We start from the raw sequence: 25,570 nt of genomic DNA, 5'->3' as shown, positions 1-25,570 counted from the left end.
TACAAGTGTTATTTTCATCAGTACAATCATCTCACACAACAGATAGCTCAACAAAGTCAAACTTGTTTACATTCATTTTTGCTGCGAAATCTTACGAGTGGATTTAGGATGATAGATTCCAATATGTGCACAGGAAGAACAATGTGTCCAAACTACAGTAAATGCCATCAAGGAGAGTTATTACAAGCTATTTTATGCCAACCATAGTTGAGCTAGCAAATAATATAAATGCCAAATCATACTCTCTGGCATTTATCTAAGCAGATAAAATTCACTTTCTTTACCGAGAGGCATGCCAGTGCAGTGATAGCTAAGAAATCCGATTAGATCGCTGTAATTACTTCATGTTGAATTGGTACATCATGACTGTATGATGCTGAAACTGTAATTAATGGCTTATTGGTATTGCTTCAGTCGGTCAAATGTCACACACATGAAGACGTTCCATGTAACTTACAGCAATTCAGTGGAGAAGTCCTGTCCAAGTGGCAAATAAATCTGAAGCACAAGGAACCTCTGGATCAGGCCCACTGCAACGAGAGGGAGAAAGCAGCCGTGAGGTGCATGTCGCTCGTGTGTGACAATGACAAACACAAGCACATGCCATCAGCGAGCTGAAGATGTTAGTGCTGTAGGAAAACGCAGACCATCAACAACTCCACTCATAAATTATAACCTTATTATCAAAGCGAAAAAATTAATTCAAAATATACAACCAATGTTGTACTTTGGACTCCTAACTTTGGTCTTCGTGAGTTTTTTTTTAAGGAAAATTAAAAAAATAAGTTCTTATTGACTATTTTGTTAGGTTGCAAGAGAATATACTTCAATGGACATTTAACTGAGCTCACAGATGGCCGTCAGGGAGGCCATGAAAATGTGTGGTTATTTTCATTCTCTGACAGATTTTACGTTTTACTGAACAACATGATAAAGATGGACAGATCCAGAAAAACAATCCAAATAATGACAACTGTGACTGAGGTCCAATATCCAGTTCCTATGGCCTCAAACGTGTCGACATGAAGAGGAGTGGAGTAGCGTGTTTTCACTTCTGATGCCTTTTCATAGCCCACTTTAATCTACCACTCACTGCAAACAACTGGTGGCTTTGAGTGCACATCACTAGTTTCATGGGAATAAAAACATCTGGAGAAAAACCAGTCCAACATGGCACTGCTGGTAACTGTTATCTGTAGCTCCTTTAAAAAATCCATTGAGTTCACATTAGCTCCAGGTCTGTTCCCTCCGTGCCATTCCTTTCAGATTCTGAGTGTTTGGTTGATCTGTAGCTTGTGATGCTTTTGACAGATGTTTCACTGTCACCCTACCTCCTAGAGGATGTACTTCAGTGGGAGAGCACTTGCCTAGCATGCATGAAGCCCTGGTTCAACCTCCAATATTACAAAGTAAAAAATAAAAATAAACCCACAAAACCCTGGTATTACACTTCCTAAAATTCGCAATTTAGGAACTCCATTTAGGTGGAGGAAATACAGATGGCGGGCTCGAGAGATGGCTTAATGGTTAAGGCACTTGCATGAGAAGCCTAAGGACCCAGGTTGGATTCCCCAGTATTCAAGTAAACCAGATGCACAAGGGGGCACATGAGTCTGGAGTTTGTTTGCAGTGGCTAGAGGACCTAGAGTGCCTATATTAACCCCCACCACCCCTCTCTCTCTTAAATAAAAGGAAATGTACATGTCTTAACGCCGGGAACCTCTCCTATAAAACCAATGGTACGAGCCCCATAGCTGGAGCTGAGAAACAAGTCAGAACCATATCCAAACATAAGCCCACTCTCCAATATCAAGCTACCATCAGTCATGGGCTACAAGAGGGCCTACGCCTATTAAACTCTCTATAAAAAAAAGTAAGGGCTTTCTCATTTGTCCTGGTGCTAACTTACTCTCCGTTGGAGAATCTCCTTCTCTTTTTCAGATAGATGTAGATCCTAAGGAGAGAGCCACCCCACCATACCTCAAAAGGTCCCCAATTGAAACTAAGGAAAAATGGCGAAACAAGCAAGGGTGCTGTTTTCCTGATGAGCTGGATACCAGCACAAGGGGGGAGGAGACCAACACAGAGAAAAATCAACGCCTACCAAATCAGAGAGCCAGAGCCCCAGAGGCCCCCAACACCTCATCACTGAAGCAGACCAAAAATGAACCCAACATGGCTCAGGGAAATTTTGCAGAAGAGGGGGTGGAAAGAATGTCAGAGCCACATGTTGGGTCATGATATACAGAGACATTTATCATACCAGTAACTGTGGGCCAACTCCACAATGCACGACCCATACACCTCAACAAGGAGGGGCCAATGGGGAGGGGGTAGGTCACAGATGAGCCTAACAATGGTACCAAACTGCCTGTACTTGCAGAATAGAAAACTAATAAAAAATAAATAAATAAAAATAAAAAGCAAAAAAAGGTGCTTAATAATGTTTTAATGAAATATACTAGGATAACTTTTAAAAAGTATTTTTATTTTTATTTATATGAGAGAGATAATAAGCAGGTGTGCCAGGGCTTCTTGCCACTGCAAGCAAACTCCAAATACATGCACCACTTTGTGCATCTGGATGTATGTGGGTATGGAAGAATTGAACCTGGTCCAGCAAGCTTTGCAAGCAGGCACCTTTAGCCACTGAGCAATCTTGCCAGCCTACTGGGATAACTTTTTTTAAAAGAATAATTAGTTAGTTATTTAATGAATTAATTTGAAGAGAAAACGAAAAAAAAAAAAAAAAAAAAAAAAACATGTGCCAGGACCTCCTGCCACTGCAAATGGATTCCAGATATATGCATTACTTTGTGCATCTGGCTTTATGTGGGCACTAGGGAAGTGAAATGAGTTATCAGGCTTTGCAAGCAAGTGCCTTTAAATGTTGAGCCATCTCTCCAGCCCCGAACTCTTTTTTAAAAACTAGTGAGCCTACAAATGGATCTGAAGAGGACACTAGAGAAAGCAGAATTAGAGAAAGAGCAGAGAAGAGGTCCTGCCCTAGAAAATCGTCTAGGAATCAATCTCTACCACCTTCATGGGGACAGCCACTGTGACGACCAGAGTTGTGACCCACAGAGCAAAGTGGGATACAAAATGGAGGGGAGAGGAGGGCGCTTTGACCCATCAGTCAACCCCTGAGGGCTCTGCGGTTGGTCCTGTGGGGTACTGCCATCCCCAGTGGTCTCCCCCTCTAAGCAGAGCAGAGGGGGCACTAAGGTACATGAAATTAACATAGGCCACAAACCTCACTGAAGCGTTACTGTTCCTCTCTAAGTACAAGCAGGTACACGGGTAAGGGTGTGTTGGTCAGAGCTAGCTAGCTAGCTAGCTAGCTAGCTTTCTTTCTTTCTTCCTTCCTTTTTTTTTTTTAAGAAATAAAAGAGCGCTGTCTTCAAAGGGAGAGCTCTGTCGTTGGCTTTCTCACATAGAAGCCCTGGTTTCCAAAAGGCTTCACTTCCAAGATGAAAGGAATGACACTGCCTTGTGGTTCTGTCTGACAAAGACACGACGACTTCAGTTCATCTGACAGACTGATGCTCTGGTAGTGCTGCTACATAAACTCCACGCTAGTGTTTGTTCCAGTGGCCCAGTAAATTTAAACTGACTCTTCATGTCTACATTGTATTTAAAATCACTCCAAGTTATTCTGAATATGGAACTAGAGTTAGTAAAAAAAAGTCTATCGAGTATATCAAAGGCACATTAAATTCAGTCTTCTTCCTGAAACATGTAGACTTTTGTAGTCTTATAATAGTTGTCTGCTTGAAACACAACTTCCATTTTTAAACGGGACATACCTCTTTTTCTTTGGAATATTTTAAAACACATTCAACTAGTAAAAGAACATAGATCTATTTTTAGCTGTCTCAGGAACCTCCACACTGATTTCCACAATGGCTAGACCAGAATACATTCCCACCAACAGTGTAGAAGGGTTCCGCTTTTTCCATATCCTCACCAGCATTTATGGTCATTTGTTTTCATGATAGTAGCCAATCTGACAGGAGTGAGATGGAATCTCAACATAGTTTTAATCTGCTCCTCCAGACACAAAATGGCCTGGCCATCCATGACCTCACAGTGCCCGACACTACCTACACAAGACCATAATTATAGGAGAAAGAGATCATGACATCAAAATAAAAGACAGACTGATTGAAAGGGGGGAGGGGATATGATGGAGAGTGGAGTTTCAAAGGGGAAAGTGGGGGGAGAGAGGGCATTACCAAGGGATATTGTTTACAATCATGGAAGCTGTCAATAAAAAAATAAAAAGAAAAAGAACATTGAGCTTTAAGCAGTAATTTTACAGTTGTTTCATGAAAGCAAGTGACAGACTGCACACGTCACCAGCTTTTCGTAAGGGTACATTGGCCAAAGGTGGGATGAGGCCACACTGCAGTCACCTCACAGGTACCTGAAAACGAAGATCACACCTGAAGCTGCTCTATGAGTCCCATGCCAGCCCTGCACCCAGAGCCCACTGAAGGTGCCTCTCCTATTATAGCACGAAGAAACAACCAGGTGTAGCCTTGCTCTGGACTGTCCTGATCTCTGTCAGAACTCTTCCCTTCATCTCTAAAATGCAGCTAGTAACTGAGGTTTGCACCTCACACTTTCATCTGTTCACATTACCTCAGATGCATCATTGGCAACATTACTGAACACTGGCTATGCACAAGCCTCCCAGAAGGCTCTGCAGTCAGGGGCTGGCATGCCCTCTGCCCTCTAGGAACTGAAATGAAAGAGAAGGTCTAAATTCTGCGAAAGCATCTTATGATCCTGGGCACTTGGGGAAGAAGATGATCCGTGAAAACACTGGAATTCTGCTGGAAAGAAGAGAATAGGCAGGAATTGACTGGGCGAGGGACAGGGCAGTGGCAGAGAGGACGAGATAGTGCAGTCAGAAAGGGACTCCATCCTATGATGAGTGAGGATGGACATAACAGATGGATCACACCTAAAAATACTCAGGGGCTGGTGTAATACATGGAAGAGAATAAGGAGTGAGATTTCAGCTGGAGCCCAATCATGTGGGACCTTCAATGTCCTGGAAGCACAAGGCCATCCTAAGCTAGTGGGAAGCCACTCTGATACTCTTGCATTTGCTCAGTCAGTATCCACAGTAAAGGTGAGTAGTTTCTCTGCCAGGAGGGCTGACTTTCTGGAGATGGGGAGAAGACATTAAATGACCTATCAATGGCACAGCACAGGAAATGGTGACCTTGGTACTAGCAGTGGGGGTGGGAGAGAAGTAACAGGGATCAATGTCGAGAAGGAATATGAAGAGCAGTTGTAACTTAGTACAGAGCAGGTGGGCCCCACTGAAAAGGTGACATTTTAGTAAAGGCTGAGCCACGTGGCTCTGTGGGTAGAGAAAACTCCAGGTAGAGCGTGCACAACAGACCACAGGAGATGGGGAACCGACCTGTGTTTAAACAGCAACACTCCTTATGTGGCTGGAACCCAGCAGGCAAGAAAAAGTGCAGGAAGAAATCAGGTCACAGGTAAGTAACACGGCTTGCACATCGCTTACAGAGCATGACTCTGAAGCTGATTTGTAAGACTGTAGGGTGACAATGTCAGAAATGGGAGGCCAAAAGGAAGAAGGCTGCCAGCCCCAGGCCTGAGCCAGTGGTGGCCTGGAGTATGGCAACAGCAGTGATTTTTCAACAAATGGTCAGGATTTCATTTCATTTTCTTTTTTAATTTGTCAGGGTCAGCAAAATCTCTCTCTTTTTTTAAAAAAAAGTGTGCTTATTTATTTGCAAACAGAGAGGGGGGACAACACAGGTATGCCAGGGTGTCTTGCCACTACAAGCGAATTCCAAATGCATGCACCACTCTGTGCATCTGGCTTTACATGGGTACTTGGGAATTGAACTCAGGCTGTCAAGCTTTGCAAGCAAGTACTATAACTACTGCAACACCTCCCCAGATCCCAGAAAGATCTTCTTGATGGGTTAAATAAACATAAAGAAAAGCAGAAGGCAACTTTTTTGTTTATTTTATTTTTATTTATTTGAGACTGACAGAGAGAGAAAGAGGCAGAGAGCGAGCGAGCAAGAGACAGAGACAGAGAATGGGTGCACCAGGGGCTCCAGCCACTGCAAACAAACTCCAGATTCATGTACCACCTTATGTATCTGGTTTACATGGGTCCTGGGGAATCGAGCCTCAAACCAGGGTCCTTAGGCTTCACAGGCAAGCGCTTAATCGCTAAGGAATCTCTCCAGCCCACAGAAGGCAATTTAATAAAGAGCTTTCATTTGAGCATTTGGAAAGATGAGGCAGCTGAAAGGCCCAAGAATTCAGAAGCTCAGAAATACTATCACGCTCCAAGGGGAGTTTAAGCGGGCTCCCTGCATACCTCAAACTCCAGGCTTTACTCTCTGTTGGAAGCAAGTAAAGAATCCCTCTTCTCATTATATCAGAGCCCACTCCTAATATAAAACTAGGTAAAAGGGCATGAGATAGCCCTCAAGGATGGGAAATGAGTAATGAAGTGAACCACTTATTTGGTTTCTGTAAATAGCCTGCACTATAAGCCTTACACTATAAGCCTTAATAGCCCACACTGTTAGCCTTAGTAGCTCGCACCATAAGCTGTAGCAGCCTGCCTCAGACCACCAAGGTCATAGGAGGCTGATACCATACTCTGCTACCCCCACCTAAGGAATTACACAAGTGCTGACCTCCAAGGTCATAGGAGACTGGAACCACACTCTGCTACTCCCACCCAAGGACCTGCGCAAATGCTGACCACCAAGGTCATAAACTAATTGGCTTAGAAACTATGGGGTGGCACCAACTGACTGGCTAACACCCTGCGGGGCTCCTAATATTAGAAAATGATTGGTCTAAGGCACAGGCTTTGTTAGAAACCCTATAAAAACTGTCCCGTTCCTGCATTCGGGGCTCTGCAGTCCTCTATCCCTGTGCGGTGTACGACTGTGGGCCCCAGCGCGCTTGGAATAAAATCCTCTTGCAGTTTGCATCAAGACCGCTTCTCGTGAGTGATTTGGGGTGTCGCCTTATCCGGGCAGAGCGTGGGGGCCCCTGCGGGGGTTTTTTCCTACACAACCTGCTATATGCACAGAATTTCTATAAGTGCGGGCCAGTTAGGATTTTGGTATGCTTTACCTATCCAGGTGAAAATGTCAAGTAAAGTCCTTGATATCCAAGTCACTACTGACTTCAATCAGAACACTTTACTGGAATGATGAGATCGGTCATTGAAGGGTTTGACACAGAGGAAGATATATTTTAAAAAGAATACCAGAACTTTGGGGAGGTGGCTCAGTTGACAAAGTGCTTACTGGACAAGCATGAGGACCTCAGTTCAAAACTCGTGTGCAAAAAGCCAGGCAAGGCGGCCTGTGCTTGTATTCCTACTGCGAGGAGGCAGACACAGGTAGATACCTGGGGATCACGGGTCAGCTAGTCTAGCCTAAGCAGTAAGCTACAGGCAAATGAGAGACCCTCTCTCCAAAAAGGCAAATGGCCCTGAATAATGACGTCAAAGACCACCACAATAAAATGAAAACCAAAGTGGCGGTATGAGACTGGGGCGCCTCATGAAGCCGCCCTCCTCTTCCAGAGCAGCTGAATCAGATTAACGTGAGGCTTCCAGGCTGCGGATGGCCACAGACGCTATGGACACTCTTTAAGTCAGGTGATGCAGTATGGAAAACAAAGGCCCTGAGTATGAGCCTTGAGCATAAAGTCGCAGTGGATGTTTGCGCACGACAGACATGCTTTGTCCACATGGGCCCTGCCGACACCATGGTCTGTGCCTGAGACATTTGTCTAACTGGCGAATGACACACGGAGAGTACCATCACCATAACAGAGGGTCACAGTCGGAAATTAGAACCCAACTTATCATTTCTTTTTAAAAAATTTTTTTAAAATTTTTTGTTCATTTTTATTTATTTATTTAAGAGTGACAAAGAGAGAGAGGCAGATAGAGAGAATGGGTGCGCCAGGGCCTCCAGCCTCTGCAAATGAACTCCAGATGCGTGCGCCCCCTTGTGCATCTGGCTAACGTGGGTCCTGGGGAATTGAGCCTTGAACCGGGGTCCTTAGGCTTCACAGGCAAGCACTTAACTGCTAAGCCATCTCTCCAGCCCTTAAAAAAATATATTTATTTATTTATTTGCAAGCAGAGAGGGTAGCAGGAGAATGGACATGGCAGGGCCTCTTGCTGCTTCAAGCAAACTTCAGAAACATGCAGCACTTTGTGCATATGGCTTTATGTAGCAACTGGGGAATCAATTCTAGGTCAACAGACGTTGCCAGCAAGCACCTTGGAGCACTGAGTAACTTCTGCACCCCACCAACTCATCATTCATTACAGTGAAAGCTGAGCAAATGCACTGAACTGTGTACCAGACGCTAACTGAGGGCTTTCAAGGAAGACGATTCAAGTTCAAGATGCCTTGCCCTCTGAAGTGTGTAATTCACTAGTGAAATTCCAGATTCCTTTATTTGATGGGGGCTAAGTTAAAGGAAAAACACCCATAACTTTGGTCTATTTAGAAATCTCCAGATATAAGTTAATCCAGAAAGATTACTATTTATGAGCAGCTAAATATACATAACATCATTATGAAACTTTCTTCTTAAGTAATATAGTTAGAAGCACCCATGATGTATCTAATGTCAAGTTTGCATTAAGTGTATGTTTATTTTTAAAATTGGAATACATAATGGTAATTGAGCTTAAAGTAGGAATGTTAATTGAAAACCATGTCTCTATTCAAGATATGCCATTTAATTTAAATTTAACCATACCCACCTCATGTGGAAGGTCATTTTATACAATTAATTATAACTATAAACTTCTGTTATCAAAAAATTCCAAAGATGCTGGGCATGGTGGCACATGCCTTTAATCCCAGCACTCAGGAGGCAGAGGTAGGAGGATCACCATGAGTCCAAGGCCACCCTGAGACTACATAGTGAATTCCAGGTCAGTCTGGGTAGAGCAAAACCCTACCTAAAAAAAAAAAAAAAAAAAAAAAAAAATTCCAAAGAGGATTGGAGAGATTGCTTAGTGGTTAAGGTGCTTGTCTGAAAAGCCTAAGGATCCAGGTTCAATTCCCCAGGTCCCAGGTAAACCAGAAGTACAAGGTGAAGCATGTGTCTGGAGTTTGTTTTCACTGGCTAGAGGCCCTGGCGCACCCATTCTCTCTTTCTCTTTCCCTGTGTCTCTAATAAATAAATAAATAAATAAATAAAAATATTTAAAATAATTCCAAAGAACTCATCTTAAAGCCGTTCGTGCAGGGACAGGCATATAAGCAGTTTCATTCGGTCCAGGCTACACACACACCACAGAAAAGCATTCATTTTTGATTGCAGGGCATTGTACAAGAAACTCAGTCCAACATCCTTCTGTTTCTTCCAATTAAAAGCCATCATCATTACATTTAAAAAGGCAATTATAACACATTACACCTGATTTCTGGGGAACTAAGAAAAAAAATCCTTGGATAAGAGTAGGAAAAGGGTAGTTTGTATTTAGTCACTCAGCCTTTGGTAAAGGGCAAGCCTTTTTCAGAGCCAAATGAGAAGGTTGCTAGGAGTGACGCACTTCATACATAATGTGCCCCCCACATTGATGCTGAGGGTATTCCAAGGAAGTCTAGGCTTTATAAGTCTAACAAAGGTGGTGGGGGAGAGATCTAAGTGGCTTAGGACAGAGCTTATGTTCCTGCAAATCAAATATCAAATATATACAAAGTCAATATCCTGAAACAGATGAACTGTGGCTTCTTCTTTTGTTATTTTGTAAGGGGGGGGGGACTAGTTTTAGATATATTTTCTTGCTTCATTTTAGTTTACTTCACTTAGACATACAAATTTGTGTGGAAATGAAAAAAAAAAAAGAAACCTGTTATTAAACACACAGCCAACTGGCAACTGAAAGGTGACCACAGATTACTTACAGTAGCAAATATTAAAAAAAAAATAGTGACCTATACTCCTTCAAGTTATTTTTCTTGTATTGGTTTACAAACATTGACAAACTACTTAAAAAAAAAAATCTTCTATCTGTCACTTGAATGGCTTGGGTTACAACAAAGAAATCTAAAATGAGCCCACAGTGTTTGTAATGGCTCATCAAGCCTAGAGTCTGTGGAGCTTAGAAAGCTAAATAAAAATTAGAATTCACATACCAACAAAAGTGCCTTCCACAGTACTTGGCACATAGAAAGTATTCCATAAACACAATTTCTTTCATTTGGGGGGTAGTTGGGGATTGAATTCAGGGCTTTGCACATGCCAAGCATGTCCATGACCACTGAGCTATTTCTGTGCAATGCCATTAACAAAGAATGATGGAATAGTTGATGAATGCATACACTAATGATCTTTTTTGGAAAATACCTGAAATCTTTATTTAGAAAACAAAACACAGTTGATGGTCAATCTGATTACTCTGAATCATGTTGATACTCTGTATCACTGAAAGCACATCAGTTTAATCAAAGCCTAATGTGGTAGAGCCTTGAGTTTTAACCTCACCTCTGCCAAAAACTGCACTTATATCATAAATTTAGGCGATGGCTCAGGGTTCCTTCTGTTTTAAAATTCTGTTGCTAATTTTCCAAGTAAATAAGAAACAACTCTTGAGCTTCTTATTAAATCATATCTAAGCGTATTAGATGTAAATGTTCTTAAAGTCATATCAGTTGCTATGTTACAAAAAATGTTTTGTGTAGGATTTTGTTGTTGTTGTTGCTGCTGTGATTTTCGAGGTAGGGACTTACTCTAGCCCAGGCTGACGTGGAACTCACTTTATAGGAACTCACAGCAAGCGACCTACCTCTGCCTCCCAAGTACTGGGATTAAAGATGTGCACCACCCTGGTCAGCTTGTGTAGTATTTTTGATAAAGTATTTCTTAAAAAAAGAATTTCCTGTAATTCAGGAAATCTTTGAGTTCATTTCAAAATTTGGTTTTAACTACTTGATTTCCTAATAAGAAACCAATGTCAGTTTTGTTCATCTTTAGAGTATTGTGAAAATTGAAAAAAAAAAAATGCTTAGAAATCCTCGATACAGAGTTGGGACTTAATAAATACTAGTTATTTCTATTGCTGCTATTGTTGTTATTATTATTATTTCCACCATTATTATCAGTGGTTACTAAAATAATTTTAAAACTTAAAAAGTATTTCCAGGGCTGGAGAGATGGCTCAGCAGTTATTTCCCTATAAAGCTAAATAATCTGGACTCCATTCCCCAGTACACATGTAAAGTTGGATGAACAAAGTAGTGCATGCATCTGGAATTTGTTTGCAGTGGCTGGAGACCCTGATAGGTTCATTCTTTTTTTTATTTTTCTCTGTGCTTACAGATACATATTTTTTAAAAGTATTTCCAGATTTAGGCAGAATACACACACACACACACACACACACACACACACAATGACATTTTTACTTATTTATTTGCAGAGAACCAGAATGAGAATCAGTGAGCCAGGGCTTTGTGTATTGCAAACACCCTCCAGATGCATGTACTACTTTGTACATCTGGCTTTACATGGGTCCTGAGGCATCGAACCCACACCGTCAGGCCCTAGGAACAAGTACCTTCAACCACTGAGTCATCTCTCCAGCCCCAGAATATTTTTTTAAAAGACACCTGTCATGGTGCTATTCTACATTAAAAAAAAAAAATTATTACTTCCGGCCAACAGATGCCGCAAACATCCTACTAATGCCAGTTTTCTAGCTATGAGGACAGTTTTGTCCAATGTGAAACTTCACAATTTAGTCTTACTCACGCTTCTGCCTGCTCTCCTGTGGTAACTGGATTTTGTTGGTTTGGCTGCTGCCTTCCAGGACAAACACAAAACTTTTAACTTCTTTGTCAAACTCCTGTGGAATGAAATGAAAACAGTGGCAATTGAAGCACAAATTTTATTTGGCTTTTTAAAAAATAAAGCTGGAACTGCAAATTCATAGGGAAAAAAGGCTTGTTTTCAAGACTTAAAAGTTGGCTCAGACCTTGATGTTACTTTCATCCTGAGACTTGCTGGGAATTGGAATACTAAAGCCACTTGGCACATTTCCTATTATATGAAAATCCATTTTCTCCAAATGTTAGGAAATTCTCCAACTTCAGGGATTCCTAAGTAACTACTTCAGTTCAGAGACACAGTGCCCCCATTGCCTTTATAGATTTCAGTGTAACTGCCCGTGCCTGAACACCGCCCCTCATGGCAGAAGAAATGCCTCATGTTGTATCTTGACTGGAAGTTACTTGATTTGAGGCCATGACTCAAATAGATTTATCAGTGCATTATTTTATACCTGCTGTGACTCTGAAATCCTGCATACAATGTATCTAAAATCAATATGAATTAAAATGCTACAATTAACGTTATGTCAAAAGTGAAGTTAAAAATATTTACAAAAACAAAAAAGCCTTGCAAACTATTATACATGAGTTTAATCTCCACCACTGAAAATGCTAATGGGAACACTTATTTTCTTTATCTGGATTAAATTCTCAAATGCATTAGAATATTTTACAGATCCTCTCACTCTAAGACATCCTTGCATGATGTATTTGCATTATGTTTTTGCATGTTTGCAAATGCATTTTAATGAATATTAAGAATTAAGTAACAAATAAATTTGCATCTTATCTTTAATAATAGCATTCCTATATGTTTAAAATGAACATACATGTACCAAGTACATGATTTACTCCATCTGTGCACACTGTACTTAAAACCTTACAATAGCTGATCAAAATCTCCACCATGGCCATGACCCAGTGCTGACCTTCTCCCAGCCATCCAGACTTCACCTTAGCCTCAATGGCCTTGCTAAGCTCTCTCCTGATACAAGCACTTTGTACATGCTGATGTCTTTGCCTAAAGTACTCTTCTATCTTCCAGCTTCATTTGATGGGTGGTTGACCTTCCAATCTGTTTTAGTTATTTCTGGCCATTGTGATGAACTAGCCAACATCAACAGTTAAAAGGAGAAAAATACATATATTGGCTTAGGTGCCAATGATTTATTTCCCTGCTCTCCCCATGGGCTCTGGCAAAACATCATGATGGTGGCATGTGTTCCCAGACCTTCTTTGTGACAACATGAAGAAGAGAGTCAGAAGCCCAGGGTCAGGGACAACCTTCAAAGTCCTGGAGACCACTTCCTCTAACTAGGCCCCAACTCATAAAGTTCTGACCTCTCCAAAATAGCCCCACCACCTGGGGACCGAATGCCGCAGTATAGAAGTACCGGGGAGTTTCATGTTCACGCCGTGTCAGGAGCCGGTACTGGGGGGTTTCATGTTCACACTGTCAGAAGCTGGTACTGGGGGGGTTTCATGTTCATGCCATGTCAGGAGCCGGTACTGGGGGGTTTCATGTTCATGCCGTGTCAGGAGCTGGTACTGGGGGTTTCATGTTCACGTCGTGTCAGGAGCCGGTACTGGGGGGTTTCATGTTCACGCCGTGTCAGGAGCCGGTACTGGGGGGTTTCATGTTCACACCGTGTCAGGAGCCGGTACTGGGGGGTTTCATGTTCACACTGTCAGAAGCCAGTACTGGGGGGTTTCATGTTCACACTGTGTCAGGAGCCGGTACTGGGGCGTTTCATGTTCACGCCGTGTCAGAAGCCGGTACTGGGGGGTTTCATGTTCACGCTGTGTCAGAAGCCGGTACTGGGGGGTTTCATGTTCACACTGTCAGAAGCTGGTACTGGGGGGTTTCATGTTCACACTGTCAGAAGCCAGTACTGGGGGGTTTCATGTTCACACTGTGTCAGGAGCCGGTACTGGGGCGTTTCATGTTCACGCCGTGTCAGAAGCCGGTACCGGGGGGTTTCATGTTCACGCCGTGTCAGAAGCCGGTACTGGGGGGTTTCATGTTCACACTGTCAGAAGCTGGTACTGGGGGGTTTCATGTTCACACTGTCAGAAGCCAGTACTGGGGGTTTCATGTTCACATCATGTCAGGAGCCGGTACTGGGGGGTTTCATGTTCACTCTGTCAGAAGCCAGTACTGGGGGGTTTCATGTTCACACCGTGTCAGGAGCCGGTACTGGGGGGTTTCATGTTCACACTGTCAGAAGCCGGTACTGGGGGGTTTCATGTTCACACTGTCAGAAGCCGGTACTGGGGGGTTTCATGTTCACGCCGTGTCAGAAGCCGGTACTGGGGGGTTTCATGTTCACGCTGTGTCAGGAGCCGGTACTGGGGGGTTTCATGTTCACGCCGTGTCAGAAGCCGGTACTGGGGGGTTTCATGTTCATGCCGTGTCAGAAGCCGGTACTGGGGGGTTTCATGTTCACGCTGTGTCAGAAGCCGGTACTGGGGGGTTTCATGTTCACGCTGTCAGAAGCCGGTACTGGGGGGTTTCATGTTCACGCCGTGTCAGAAGCTGGTACTGGGGGGTTTCATGTTCACACCGTGTCAGGAGCCGGTACTGGGGGTTTCATGTTCACACCGTGTCAGGAGCCGGTACTGGGGGTTTCATGTTCACACTGTGTCAGGAGCCGGTACTGGGGGGTTTCATGTTCACACTGTGTCAGGAGCCGGTACTGTGGGGTTTCATGTTCACACTGTGTCAGGAGCCGGTACTGTGGGGTTTCATGTTCACGCCGTGTCAGAAGCCGGTACTTGGGGGTTTCATGTTCACGCCGTGTCAGCAGCTGGTACTTGGGGTTTCATGTTCACGCCGTGTCAGAAGCCGGTACTTGGGGGTTTCATGTTCACGCCGTGTCAGCAGCTGGTACTTGGGGTTTCATGTTCACATCATGTCAGGAGCCGGTACTGGGGGGTTTCATGTTCACGCTGTCAGAAGCCGGTACTGGGGGGGTTTCATGTTCACACCGTGTCAGGAGCCGGTACTGGGGGATTTCATGTTCATACCGTGTCAGAAGCCGGTACTGGGAGGTTTCATGTTCATGCCGTGTCAGAAGCCGGTACGGGGGGGGTTTCATGTTCACGAGTGAGATTGGTTTCTCACTCACCTAGGTGCAGTTTGTAGTTGTAAGTGGGGACTTTAGTGACTGAAAACCTGAGTAGAGAAATGATCATTCTGGAGACAGAGAGCACCTAACAGGCTAACTTTCTAGGGTGTTCATGTTAGACTTCTAGTGCTGTCAATGTGAAAGGCTGCAGGTAATTTTCTCCAAAGATTCTGAGAAGTCTAGATGAAGGCAAGGGGAAAGATGGGGTCTCCAGCAAGGACTGGCTAGGTGGGCATGATGAAAGGACAAAGAACAAAGGCATTCAAGGTCTTGACCAGAAAGTGATTGAGATGATAGACTTTAGTTTCCAGGCTAGAGAGAAAGGGGAGAGATGACAGAGAAAATAAATAAAACTAAACATGTGGGGAAAAGTCGAAGTGTCTATGGCCTGATGTTTCCAGTTAGACTGGAGAACAAACACAGTGGGAGTATCTGAGCAGATGACCCCAAGACTCAAAGCCTGAGGCACGAGAGGGACATCTGTGCCTCACTGAGTCATTCCAGAGACCCTGCTGTGTGTGGTGAGAGGGTCGAGGGTGTGATGGGGGCACAGTGCTACAGCAGGATGGAACAGGTCACTACAGCTGAAAAAAATCAAGAAGCTGAAAGTCCAGGGCTTAGAGAGATTTTCTTTACCCATATCAAAGTCATCTAACATGACCAAGGAGCAACCACAGTGCAGAAGAGTATGAGTTGTGTGACAAAGTCTTAAAAAACTGAGAAGTGGTGTTTAGAAGGACTACAGCCAATATCATGAAAGGGTTATGGGGTGAAAGAACAGGAGACACAGTTCTGAAGTGTGATCAAGCCCTCCCCCCACCGCAATATTTTAAAGTACAACCTTTGCTACCATTTCTGACTACGATTTATGTGTTTCTAACTTCTGACGCTTACCTTCCAGATCACAGATGGACTGCCAAGAATCTTCCATTTTGCTCCAGGATTTTTTCCCTGAGCACTGAAGATTTCAACAAATGCACCTCCCTAGAAAATAAAAAGGGGGAATTTAAATTAAAGTGAAATAGAATGCTAACAAGGAAATGGTTATCTACCACATGCTCTAAAACCAGAATCCCAGCATCTGTCACTTAGAGATCTAACTGGAAGAAACATGATCCCTGTTATTACTCCAACTTTATACCCTGATTATATTTAAGCCACAGCCACTTGGATCTGGGTCACCTTGAATTAATGGTCTACGGAACTTATTTTTTATTTTAAAAACTTTATTAAAAAACTTATAAAACCAGGCATGCTGGCGCACACCTTTAATTCCAGCATTTGGGAGACAGAGGTAGGAGGATCGCTGTAAGTTCCAGGACAACCTGAGACTACATAGTGAATTCCAGGTCAACCTGGGCTAGAGTGAGACCCCACCTCAAAAAAACAAAAAGAACTATATAATCTACTACAACCCTCTTTTATCTCCCTTCCATTCTAGCCCCTCTACTAAACCCTCTCTTCTGCTTTGAACTTATTTTGAAACAGAATAAACATTAGATACATTATGCCATACAAATATGACATGTGGGGCTCATTTAGTTGACATATAAAGACTGTACTTGCAAAACATTCTGCCCACCCTAGACTAAAAGGTCTCTGTGGAGTAAGCTGGCAAACTCTGACATTATCTGTGAACTTAGCCTAGCTACACTGAGCAGCAAGACTCCCAACATTGTCTCTTTTCTTTCTGAACTTGGAGTTGCCTTTCTTGATTTTCTGTTAAAGGAGATGTCAAAATACAGAAAGATAATAAACATGTATCATCAAGATAACACCTGGCATTCAGCAAGGGTTCAATAAGTGCTATTGAAGATTATTCAAAAAGGGGAAGAAGTTAGCTGGCCAGCCAAACCAAATGTACCAATTGGTGGCATGTCTGTTCTGGGGCAAACCAGCAAGCTGTCTGATTGCAGCACAGGAGGGAATTCATGCTTGATACTGAAAACCTAGTCAAAAACCTGTGGCTTGGGAGACTAGAAGCCCTGGGGGAAAGCTACTACTGTTGTCTGGCTAAATGCATGTATTATGCCCCACCAAACTGCCTTCTACACATTTGTATTGATGCCCATTCATCAATGTTATTTTCACCTTTGGTTACAAAAGCTTCTACTTGCAGATGGCAGTGTCCACTGGGGTGACTGAAAACCAGCCAATGTGCTGAGCAGTGACAGTGAAGTGTTCAGAACTAAGAGAGGCATACTATTCCACCCTCCAAGCTCAGGGACCATTGCAGAAGAGGTGGCAGAAAAAACAAAAAGTAAGAGTTAAAGGAAGGAGAGAGGAGCTCATATCCAGACATGAAGTGGCTTTGTTACCCATGACCGCACAGAGGTTGATGCTACCTAAACAAAACCTGCATTATAGGAGGTAAAAAAAAAAAAAAAAAAAAAAGATGACATTGACATCAAATGGAAAAGAAACCAGTTGGAAAGAGGAAGGGATTCAGTGAAGGGGGATTTAGGAGGAGGAAAAGGGAGTGATGGAAAAGGATTATGATCATGGTATAGTGTCTGTATTTATGGAAAATGTCAATAAGGTTTTTTAAAGAGGGTGGGATAATAAAAAGGTCTAGAAAGGATTTGAAGGACATTCTTGGGTTTGGGGCCTCCTACAAGATCTTTTATTGAAGACAAATCAATTTGGAGATGTGCAAAAAAGAATCATTTCCGTCTACAGACTACAAGTTCTCCACTGTACACCTGACACCACAAAGAGCCACATTCAGATAAAGATGCTAAGATATTACTAAATGTCCATACATTTTATTTTAAAATTGAGGAATTCAATAAGATGAATATCTCTGAGGAAGAATTTATTGCAAATATGGGAAGCTATAGTCTAAATATGGCTTAAAATATGAGCGGCACATGAGAAAACATTTAAAATTTTTTTGTAAAGCATAGCCAGCCTTTTTCTCATGAATGTATTTTTGATTCTGAGTTTTAGGTACAATCACTTACTTAACATTTAATTCCTTTCTTCTTAGCAGTATTGTGTGCAAAACTTACATGGGCTAGAGGTTGCTGTAACTGCTGAGGACAAGCCATATTTCAGTATAGATTTTAAATGAGAGTTTTTTTTAAAAGAAAACCCCTTAAACTTGGTGAAACAGCAAACATTTTTTCCGCCCTTCCTTTTGCTCCCCTATGTTTTCCACACTGTGCATCTGCTACTTCGTAATAATATGCTCTCTCTGCACGAAGTGAGATAAACTCCACATTCATCCCAGCCCGTATCATTTTTCTAACGGGATAGTAGAAACAAAATGCACAGTACTTTGAGGTTGGATTTGATGAGAAGACAGACAGAAGCAGTTGGGGGTGTGGTGGAGAGACTAAGGCAGGAGTAGTTTAGGCACAGAGTCAAAGCTCCTGATACCAAGAGGAGGATGTTGTACAGTCTGTAAGCAAAGAAGGAAGTAGCCCCACAATGCGGCGAGCAGAGCTGGAGGAAAGGAAAGGAGTGTGAGAAAGGAAAATAAGGCAAGGAGGCCACGCATAGAGACATCCAAGGATATACAAGAGAGGAGAACAGCGTCCTTCAAGTAGATTCGACTTGAACCAACTGCATCAGATTCACAAAGTTTTTTTTTTTTTTTTTAAAGTGGATTAAATGGCCCTACGTACTATCTCTCATTCACTATATGTGGGCAGAGGGGGTGCTCATGAAATCTGTAATTTTATAAGTAGTCTCCAACTAATTCTGATGGATGCCAATGTTTGAGATTGAGTACATTCCACTTTTGGGGGGTGAGCAGCGCATGGCCAACGTGCTGGTTGTCACTGTAAGTATTTAAGGTTGGTGTCCCTCCTGTGGACATCTGACATGGCCACCATGATACTGTCATCTACCAAAGTATAGCGCGCATTCACAACTCATCCTGGGACGCATGTGGCACCCGAACCCATCCAAACACTCATTGGGTCTTCTTCCTCCGGGGATGGCCCAGGCGCTGGATGAACCCCAAGATTTCTGGGGCTGGGGGCTCTGCCTGGGTCTGAAGATCTGCCTTTCACCGAGCACCCCGGAGTCCCGGCCCAGCGCAGAGCTGCAGCTGCGGGACGGCGCGGAGAGCACACCCGGGTTACCTGGTACTCATTTTTGAACATGCCCGCCGACGGCCCGGGACCCCGGGGCCCGCGGGCTCAGGGCCTCCGGCGCAGGCTGGCTCCCAGGCTCCGGCTCTCCGCCCCCCGCGGGCCTCGCGTCAGCTCCGGCCCCGGCCGCCCGCCCGCGGCGCCATGGCGACCCCCGGGCGCCGACGCCCCTCCCCGCCCCGCCTCGGGCCGCCGCGGGCAGCGAGGCCGCGCGTCGCCTCCACCTGGACCTCCGCGGGCGCACCGCCCCCCGCGTCCCTCAGGAAGAGGGCGGGGCCCAGCCGCGCCGACTTTCCAGGGCGCTCATTGGCTCCCGGCGCGGCGCCTGCGCACCGGCGCTGCTGGGCCCCGGGGCGCGGCTTCGCGGAGGCGTTGCCCCGGCAACCGAGGGACGCGCCGGCCTGGCCTCGTGAGCGGCTGACAGGCGCCTGAGGCGGCGCCGGCGAGGCCGCGCCCGGGCTTTGGTCAGGGCCATAGAATCCCGGCACTAGGTTCTTTTCAGACAGTCACCAGGTACGCGGAATTCCTTCTCATCTTGTGACAAAGCCCTAGGAAATGGGAGTGGTGTGTTGTTTTGACTTTAAAAAAAAATTAAAGTTATTTTTATTATTTATTTGTTTATTTGAGAGTGAGATAGAGAGGCAGATGGAGGGAATGGGCGCACCAGGGCCTCCAGTCACCACAAACGAATTCCAGACACATGTGCCACCTTGTGCAGCTGGCTTGCATGGGTCCCCGGGAATCGAACCTGGGTGCTTACGCTTCTCTGGCAAGCGCCTTACCCGCTAAGCCGTCTCTCCAGCCGTTTTTAGTTTTTTAAAATTTATTTATTTGAGAGCGACAGACACAGAGAGAAAGACAGATAGAGGGAGAGAGAGAGAATAGGCACGCCAGGGCTTCCAGCCTCTGCAAACGAACTCCAGACGCGTGCGCCCCCTTGTGCATCTGGCTAACGTGGGACCTGGGGAACCGAGCCTCGAACCGGGGTCCTTAGGCTTCACAGGCAAGCGCTTAACCGCTAAGCCATCTCTCCAGCCCCCCTTTTTTACTTTCTAAAGGTAGCATCTCACTGAAGTCCAGGCCGACCAGGATCATGGCACACTCTCAAAGCTGACGCTAGTTTGTGTAACTTGCACCGTCTTAGGAGTTCCAGACACCAGGCCTCCACACAGCTTACACAGTATGAGAGACAGGTTAAATAAATAAGAAAAGAATCACAACTTTCTTTAAAAAATGTTTTTGGTTTATTTTTATTTATTTATTTGAAAGTGACACAGAGAGAAAGAGGCAAGATAGAGAGACACAGAGAGGGAGAATGGGCGCACCAGGGCCTCCAGCCACTGCAAAGGAACTCCAGACGCGTGCGGCCCCTTGTGCATATGGCTAACGTGGGTCCTGGGGAATTGAGCCTCGAACCAGGGTCCTTAGGTTTCACAGGCAAGCGCTTAACCTCTAAGCCATCTCTCCAGCCCAGAATCACAACTTTTATTGAGTACCATGAGGGCAGCGACAGGGAACAATACTGGAAGAGTGTCTTAGTTTCATTTGACTACTGTAATAAGTTAGTGCAAATGCAGTGGCTTAAAACATCAGATATTCATTCTTTCCTATTTCTGGTGGACAAAAGACCAAAAATGAAGGTGTCAGAAGGGCCATGTTCCTGCTGGAGGCTAGAGAAGAATCCATTCTTTCACTTTTCCAGCTACTTGTGGCAGCTGTGGTCTCCTGTGGGTGCAGCTCTCCAGGCCTTGCTCCATGGTCACAATGCCACCCATACTTCTGTGTTTCTTGTTTATCCGTCTCTTATAAGGAGGCTGGTGATGGCATTTAAAGCCTGTGTTAGTTATTTTTATCATTGCTATGACAAAAAAGCTGGGGGGGGGAAGCCACTTAAGAAAGGAAGAGTTAAGTTTAGGTCATGGTTTAAGAGGATTAGTCTATTGTGGAAGGAAAGGTGGTGGCAAGATCTTGAGGTGACTCCTTGCATTGAGTCTATAGTCAGAAAGGAAGGGGCAGGCAGGCTGGCACTCAGCTCACTTTCTCCTTTTGGTTTTATTATAGGATGCAAGTCTCTGGGATGGTGCTGCCTACATTCAGGGTAAGTCTTCCTTTATCAGGTACACCTTTCTGGAAACATCCTTTATAGACGTACCCAGAACTGTGTCTCTTAGATGATTCTAAATCTAGTCATAGAGACAGCCCATCTGTATAATTCAAGGGAGTATTTTTTAAAGATATTAAAATTGTTAAAGACCCTTTAGGCAATTAAGGACATATTCACATGTTCTAGGTAGTTAAAATGGGTATCTTTAGTGAAAGACATGTTTTAGACTACTGAAGCTAGTGTCTATAATTAAAAGCCTTTTTTTTGGATAAATACTGTGAGGGAAATGAAAAGCACAAGAGGGCTCCAGGGGACATCTGAAGGCTTGGATTTCTTGAAAGCACGTTTGTTGATACCAAAGTTCAAGTGAAACCCTAAGTTCATCCAATTTTGTGTTTTCAGTACTTTACCATGATCTGACTTAACATGTATGTCATTGGCTTCAACTACCGAAAGGCAGATTCCATGAGGGCTAAGGTTTCTCAGTGTACTCAACTCTCAGAGTACTGTCTGACACACAGTAGGGATTTTATAAATATTTATTGATATGTATATTCATATATATGACATCTTTCATACTTCTTATGTCTGACATAGGATGTTTCTCCAACCCTGGCTCTTTTCCATCTTTCCAAATCTCACTGGTTAATGTCACATTACTTTCTGCTCCCTTATTCCCTATGACAGGTAACTGCTAAAGTAGTCTCAAATGGTTTGACTTTCTAATGTGCATAGCCTTTTGTATGATTTTTCTTCTCTTGTGGATCCTAATGACTTGCATGTAATGACTGTGATGAAATTGTCAAGATGTCATTTCTAATATTGGGTTACAAAACTTTGACCTCTTGTCTTGCCTTTCTTAACTCCCTTGCTTTGGTTCCATCCTTTTTATTCTCCTCTTGCCTATCTCTATCTCCCTTATTCTTTTTCTGTCTTCCTCTTTTCCTGCTGCCTCCCTTCCTTTCCCTTTCTTGCTCTGTCTCTCTGCCTTCACTCTGGGGGCTAAAGTAGTTGTTTTGTTGTGTGTAGCCCAATGGAAGAAAAACATCTAGGCAATCATCAGTGAGGACATGAGGCTTGCCAACAACCACATGAATGGGCTTGAAAGTGAATCCATCCTAAACAGGGCCATGGTGTGAGTCCATCAGTACTCAATACTGACTCATGACAGCCCTCGACTGACCAGACTTGGAAAACACACTCAAATCTCACCTTGATTCCTAACCCACAGGTTTTATGAGGGAAATAGTTATAATTATAAGTTACTCTTTGGTAGTAAGTTTTAGATAACAGCATACACTCCTTACATTCAACCTTCTTAAATTTATTCACCTTCCCTTCACTTCATATGCTGGTTTACCAGTGATCTTTGCCCCACCCAAGCTATGATAATACCCTCCCTTTCAAAGCACTCTCTACACTGTAGTTCCAGTGTCTTTATACAATGAGAGCCCTATCAGACCAGTGATCAGGTTCTCTTTGGGCTTATAAAGCCTGCTGGGCTCTGTGAAGTCTAGCCCTCACCTCCCTTCACATTTTCTCCTACATTATACCCAATTTCAAACACATTGGGGGATGTTCATGTTGAATGTATTTGCTTTTACCACAAGCCCTTTGTGGCATTCTTTTGTGGGGGTTGCCTTTGCTCCATTCCTTCGTAAGGACCACCTAACCTAAAAATTCAGAGCTTAAAGCCTTCTCTAATATTCATCTCTTGATAAGATTTATTTCTGTGAGCAAGCAAGCACTTACCATTATTTTACATCATCATTTAATTAATTAATTTATTTATTTGGAAGTAGACAGAGAAAGGAGAGAGACAGACAGAGAAAGAATGAGTGTGCCAGGGCCTCTAGCCACTGCAGATGAACCCCAGATGCATGCGCCACTCTGTGCACTGGATCTACATGGGTACTAGGGAAACAAACTTGGGCTGTTAGGCTTTTCAGGCAAGTACCTTAACTACTGAGATATCTCTCCAGCCCTATTATTTTTTACATGTGTTTGAACTCTTAGCCATCTCTGTTAGATTAGGTGTATCAAGACTTCATTTTCTGCTTTGTTTACTGTTCAATCCCTGGTGCCCAGAATATTAATTCAACCTTGTACCTTGTAGTAGAAGTCGTGTTTGAGTCATTGAGGGAAAAGTTAAACAATGAGTAGGTTTTTAAAGGCTGATATAGGTTACAGAGAAAATGAAAAGAAAGCCACTAAAATACATTAAAGTAAAAGGTTAAACTAATACCCAATTTGATGGAAAATGATGGGGGGCAGGGGCTGTAGAGATAGCTTAGCAGTTAAGGCACTTGCCTGTGAAGCCTAAGGACACAGGTTCAATTCCTCAGTACCTACATACGCTAGATGTACATGATGGTGCATGTGTCTGGAGTGCATTTCCAATGGCTAGAGGTCCTGGCACGCCCAATCACTCTCCCCCCCCCCCTCTCTCTTTGTTTCTCAAATAAATAAAAATATTTTTAAAAAATGATTGGACTGGATGACTTGGTGGGTAAGAGCTTGCTATAAGCAGGAAGGTCTGAATTAAGATCTCCATCTCTCTCTCTCTCTCTCTCTCTCTCTCTCTCTCTCTCACACACACACACACACACACACACACACACACACAAACTGGATGTGGTAGTACATACCTGTCAACCCAGAACTAGAAAAAAAACTGGAGAATATCCAGAAGTTTGTTTTTTTTTTAATTTTTTTTTGTTCATTTTATTTATTTGAGAGCGACAGACACAGAGAGAAAGAAAGATAGAGGGAGAGGGAGAGAATGGGCGCGCCAGGGCTTCCAGCCACTGCAAACGAACTCCAGACGCATGCGCTCCCTTGTGCATCTGGCTAACATGGGACCTGGGGAACCGAGCCTCGAACCAGGGTCCTTAGGCTTCACAGGCAAGCACTTAACCGCTAAGCCATCTCTCCAGCCCTCCAGAAGTTTTTGGTGAGCTAGTCCAGCCAAGTTGGTGAGCTCTGGGTTCAATGAGAGATATCAGCTCAAAAAATAAGGTGGTGAGTGACTGAAGAAGACACCTGATGTTCGCCTCTGGCCTCTACACACACACATAGATGTTATATACTCACACACACATGTGCACACATTAAACACACACATACACAAACAAATTGACTGCTCATAGTTATCAGTAAGTCGTATGATTCAGGCCTTTTTAATTTCACCATTTATTTATTATATGTAAGGCTGAAATTAAATAATGCCACTTGCTTCAAGGTCCTCACTTCTCAGGGAGCAAGTGATAGTCCAAGCTCCTAACCCTCCTAGTTGCTAATGACTTCAGGAGACTTATAATTGTGTTTTATTATCAAGTGTGGCATAGGACCTCCACAGACAGTGGAAGATTTGAATGCTGACCATCTCACATCAACTTTATTTATGGTGAGAGTTATCTTCAACACAGACAAAGGGAGCTATAAAGTTATGAACTCATTGAGATAGGAGGTGATCCAATCTTTTAAAAATATTTTATTTATTTATTTATTGGGGTGATAGAGAGACAGAGAGAATGGGTACACCAGGGCCTTTAGCCACTGCAAATGAACTCCAGATGCATGCTCCCCCTTGTGCATCAGGCTTGTGTAGGTCCTGGGGAACCAAACTGGGGTCCTTAGGCTTTGTAGGCAAATGCAATAACTGCTAAGGCATTTCACCAGCCCCAAGGTGATCCAATTTTATGATATTGATTGATGTTACTCAATTTGGATGAATGCTGTGTGCAAAAACGTGGATTTGATTATGACTTTAAGAACATCCACCAGAATTGTGGAAAGCAAAAAGCCAGCCTGCTCAAATACTTGGATTTAAACCAAGTTATTTATGTATGTTATAACAGACAGTGAAACCATTACTTTAATTGCTATCATTTTTTAAGAAGTCAGTACATTTAGTAATTGCATTAAATTGCTTAATTTGACAACATTAAGAATTAGTCACTTTACAAGCTTTAAAGTGTTCATCTTTGTTCTATGAAGAAAGTAATTTGGTGGCATATTAATATTATTAAAGGGCATTGGATGGTATTTAAATTAGAATAGACTAGAAACAGCTTTCAAAGGTAGCAGTGCCTTTGTATGGTAGGGTAGTCATTCATGGTAGATGCCTATGTTTATAAATTTGATAAGGAGTAATATCAATTTGAACTAAGACTATACTGCATTACCACAATATAGTTATAGTTTACATTTTGGTTACAGTTCATAAGTTAATTAATTTTTATTTATTAAGCAGTATAAAAACATTGGTTTGATTGCCATTCTACTGCATGTTAACCTTGAAACATTTAATACTTGAGTTATTTAAAGTTTTTACACATTATGACTAACTTC

At 43.3% G+C, this 25,570-nt stretch overlaps 1 protein-coding gene across 4 annotated transcripts in view; it reads right to left on the bottom strand.

Annotated features, from left to right (window-relative positions):
• The window catches only part of Cfap20dc (CFAP20 domain containing), a 252,383-nt gene extending 233,176 nt beyond the window's left edge, over positions 1-19,207 (bottom strand). For 3 of the 4 annotated variants that reach the window (XM_045135745.1, XM_045135747.1, XM_045135748.1), the window contains exons 1-4: positions 19,105-19,207; positions 15,908-15,997; positions 11,809-11,902; positions 458-530 (exon numbers count right to left, since the gene is read on the bottom strand). In XM_045135745.1, coding sequence (XP_044991680.1) covers positions 458-530; positions 11,809-11,902; positions 15,908-15,997; positions 19,105-19,125 — 278 coding nt within the window. In that variant the 5' untranslated portion in view covers positions 19,126-19,207. Of the gene's footprint in view, positions 1-457; positions 531-11,808; positions 11,903-15,907; positions 15,998-19,104 lie in introns of those variants that run through there. The other variant, XM_045135746.1, reaches the window with a different exon arrangement.
• Between the last annotated feature and the right edge of the window lie 6,363 nt (positions 19,208-25,570).

The sequence above is a fragment of the Jaculus jaculus genome, chromosome 16, assembly GCF_020740685.1.
Source record: "Jaculus jaculus isolate mJacJac1 chromosome 16, mJacJac1.mat.Y.cur, whole genome shotgun sequence".
Taxonomy (NCBI): Eukaryota; Metazoa; Chordata; class Mammalia; order Rodentia; family Dipodidae; genus Jaculus; species Jaculus jaculus.
The sequence above is the reverse complement of the archived record's forward strand: the minus strand, read 5'-3'. Positions and strand labels throughout refer to the sequence as shown.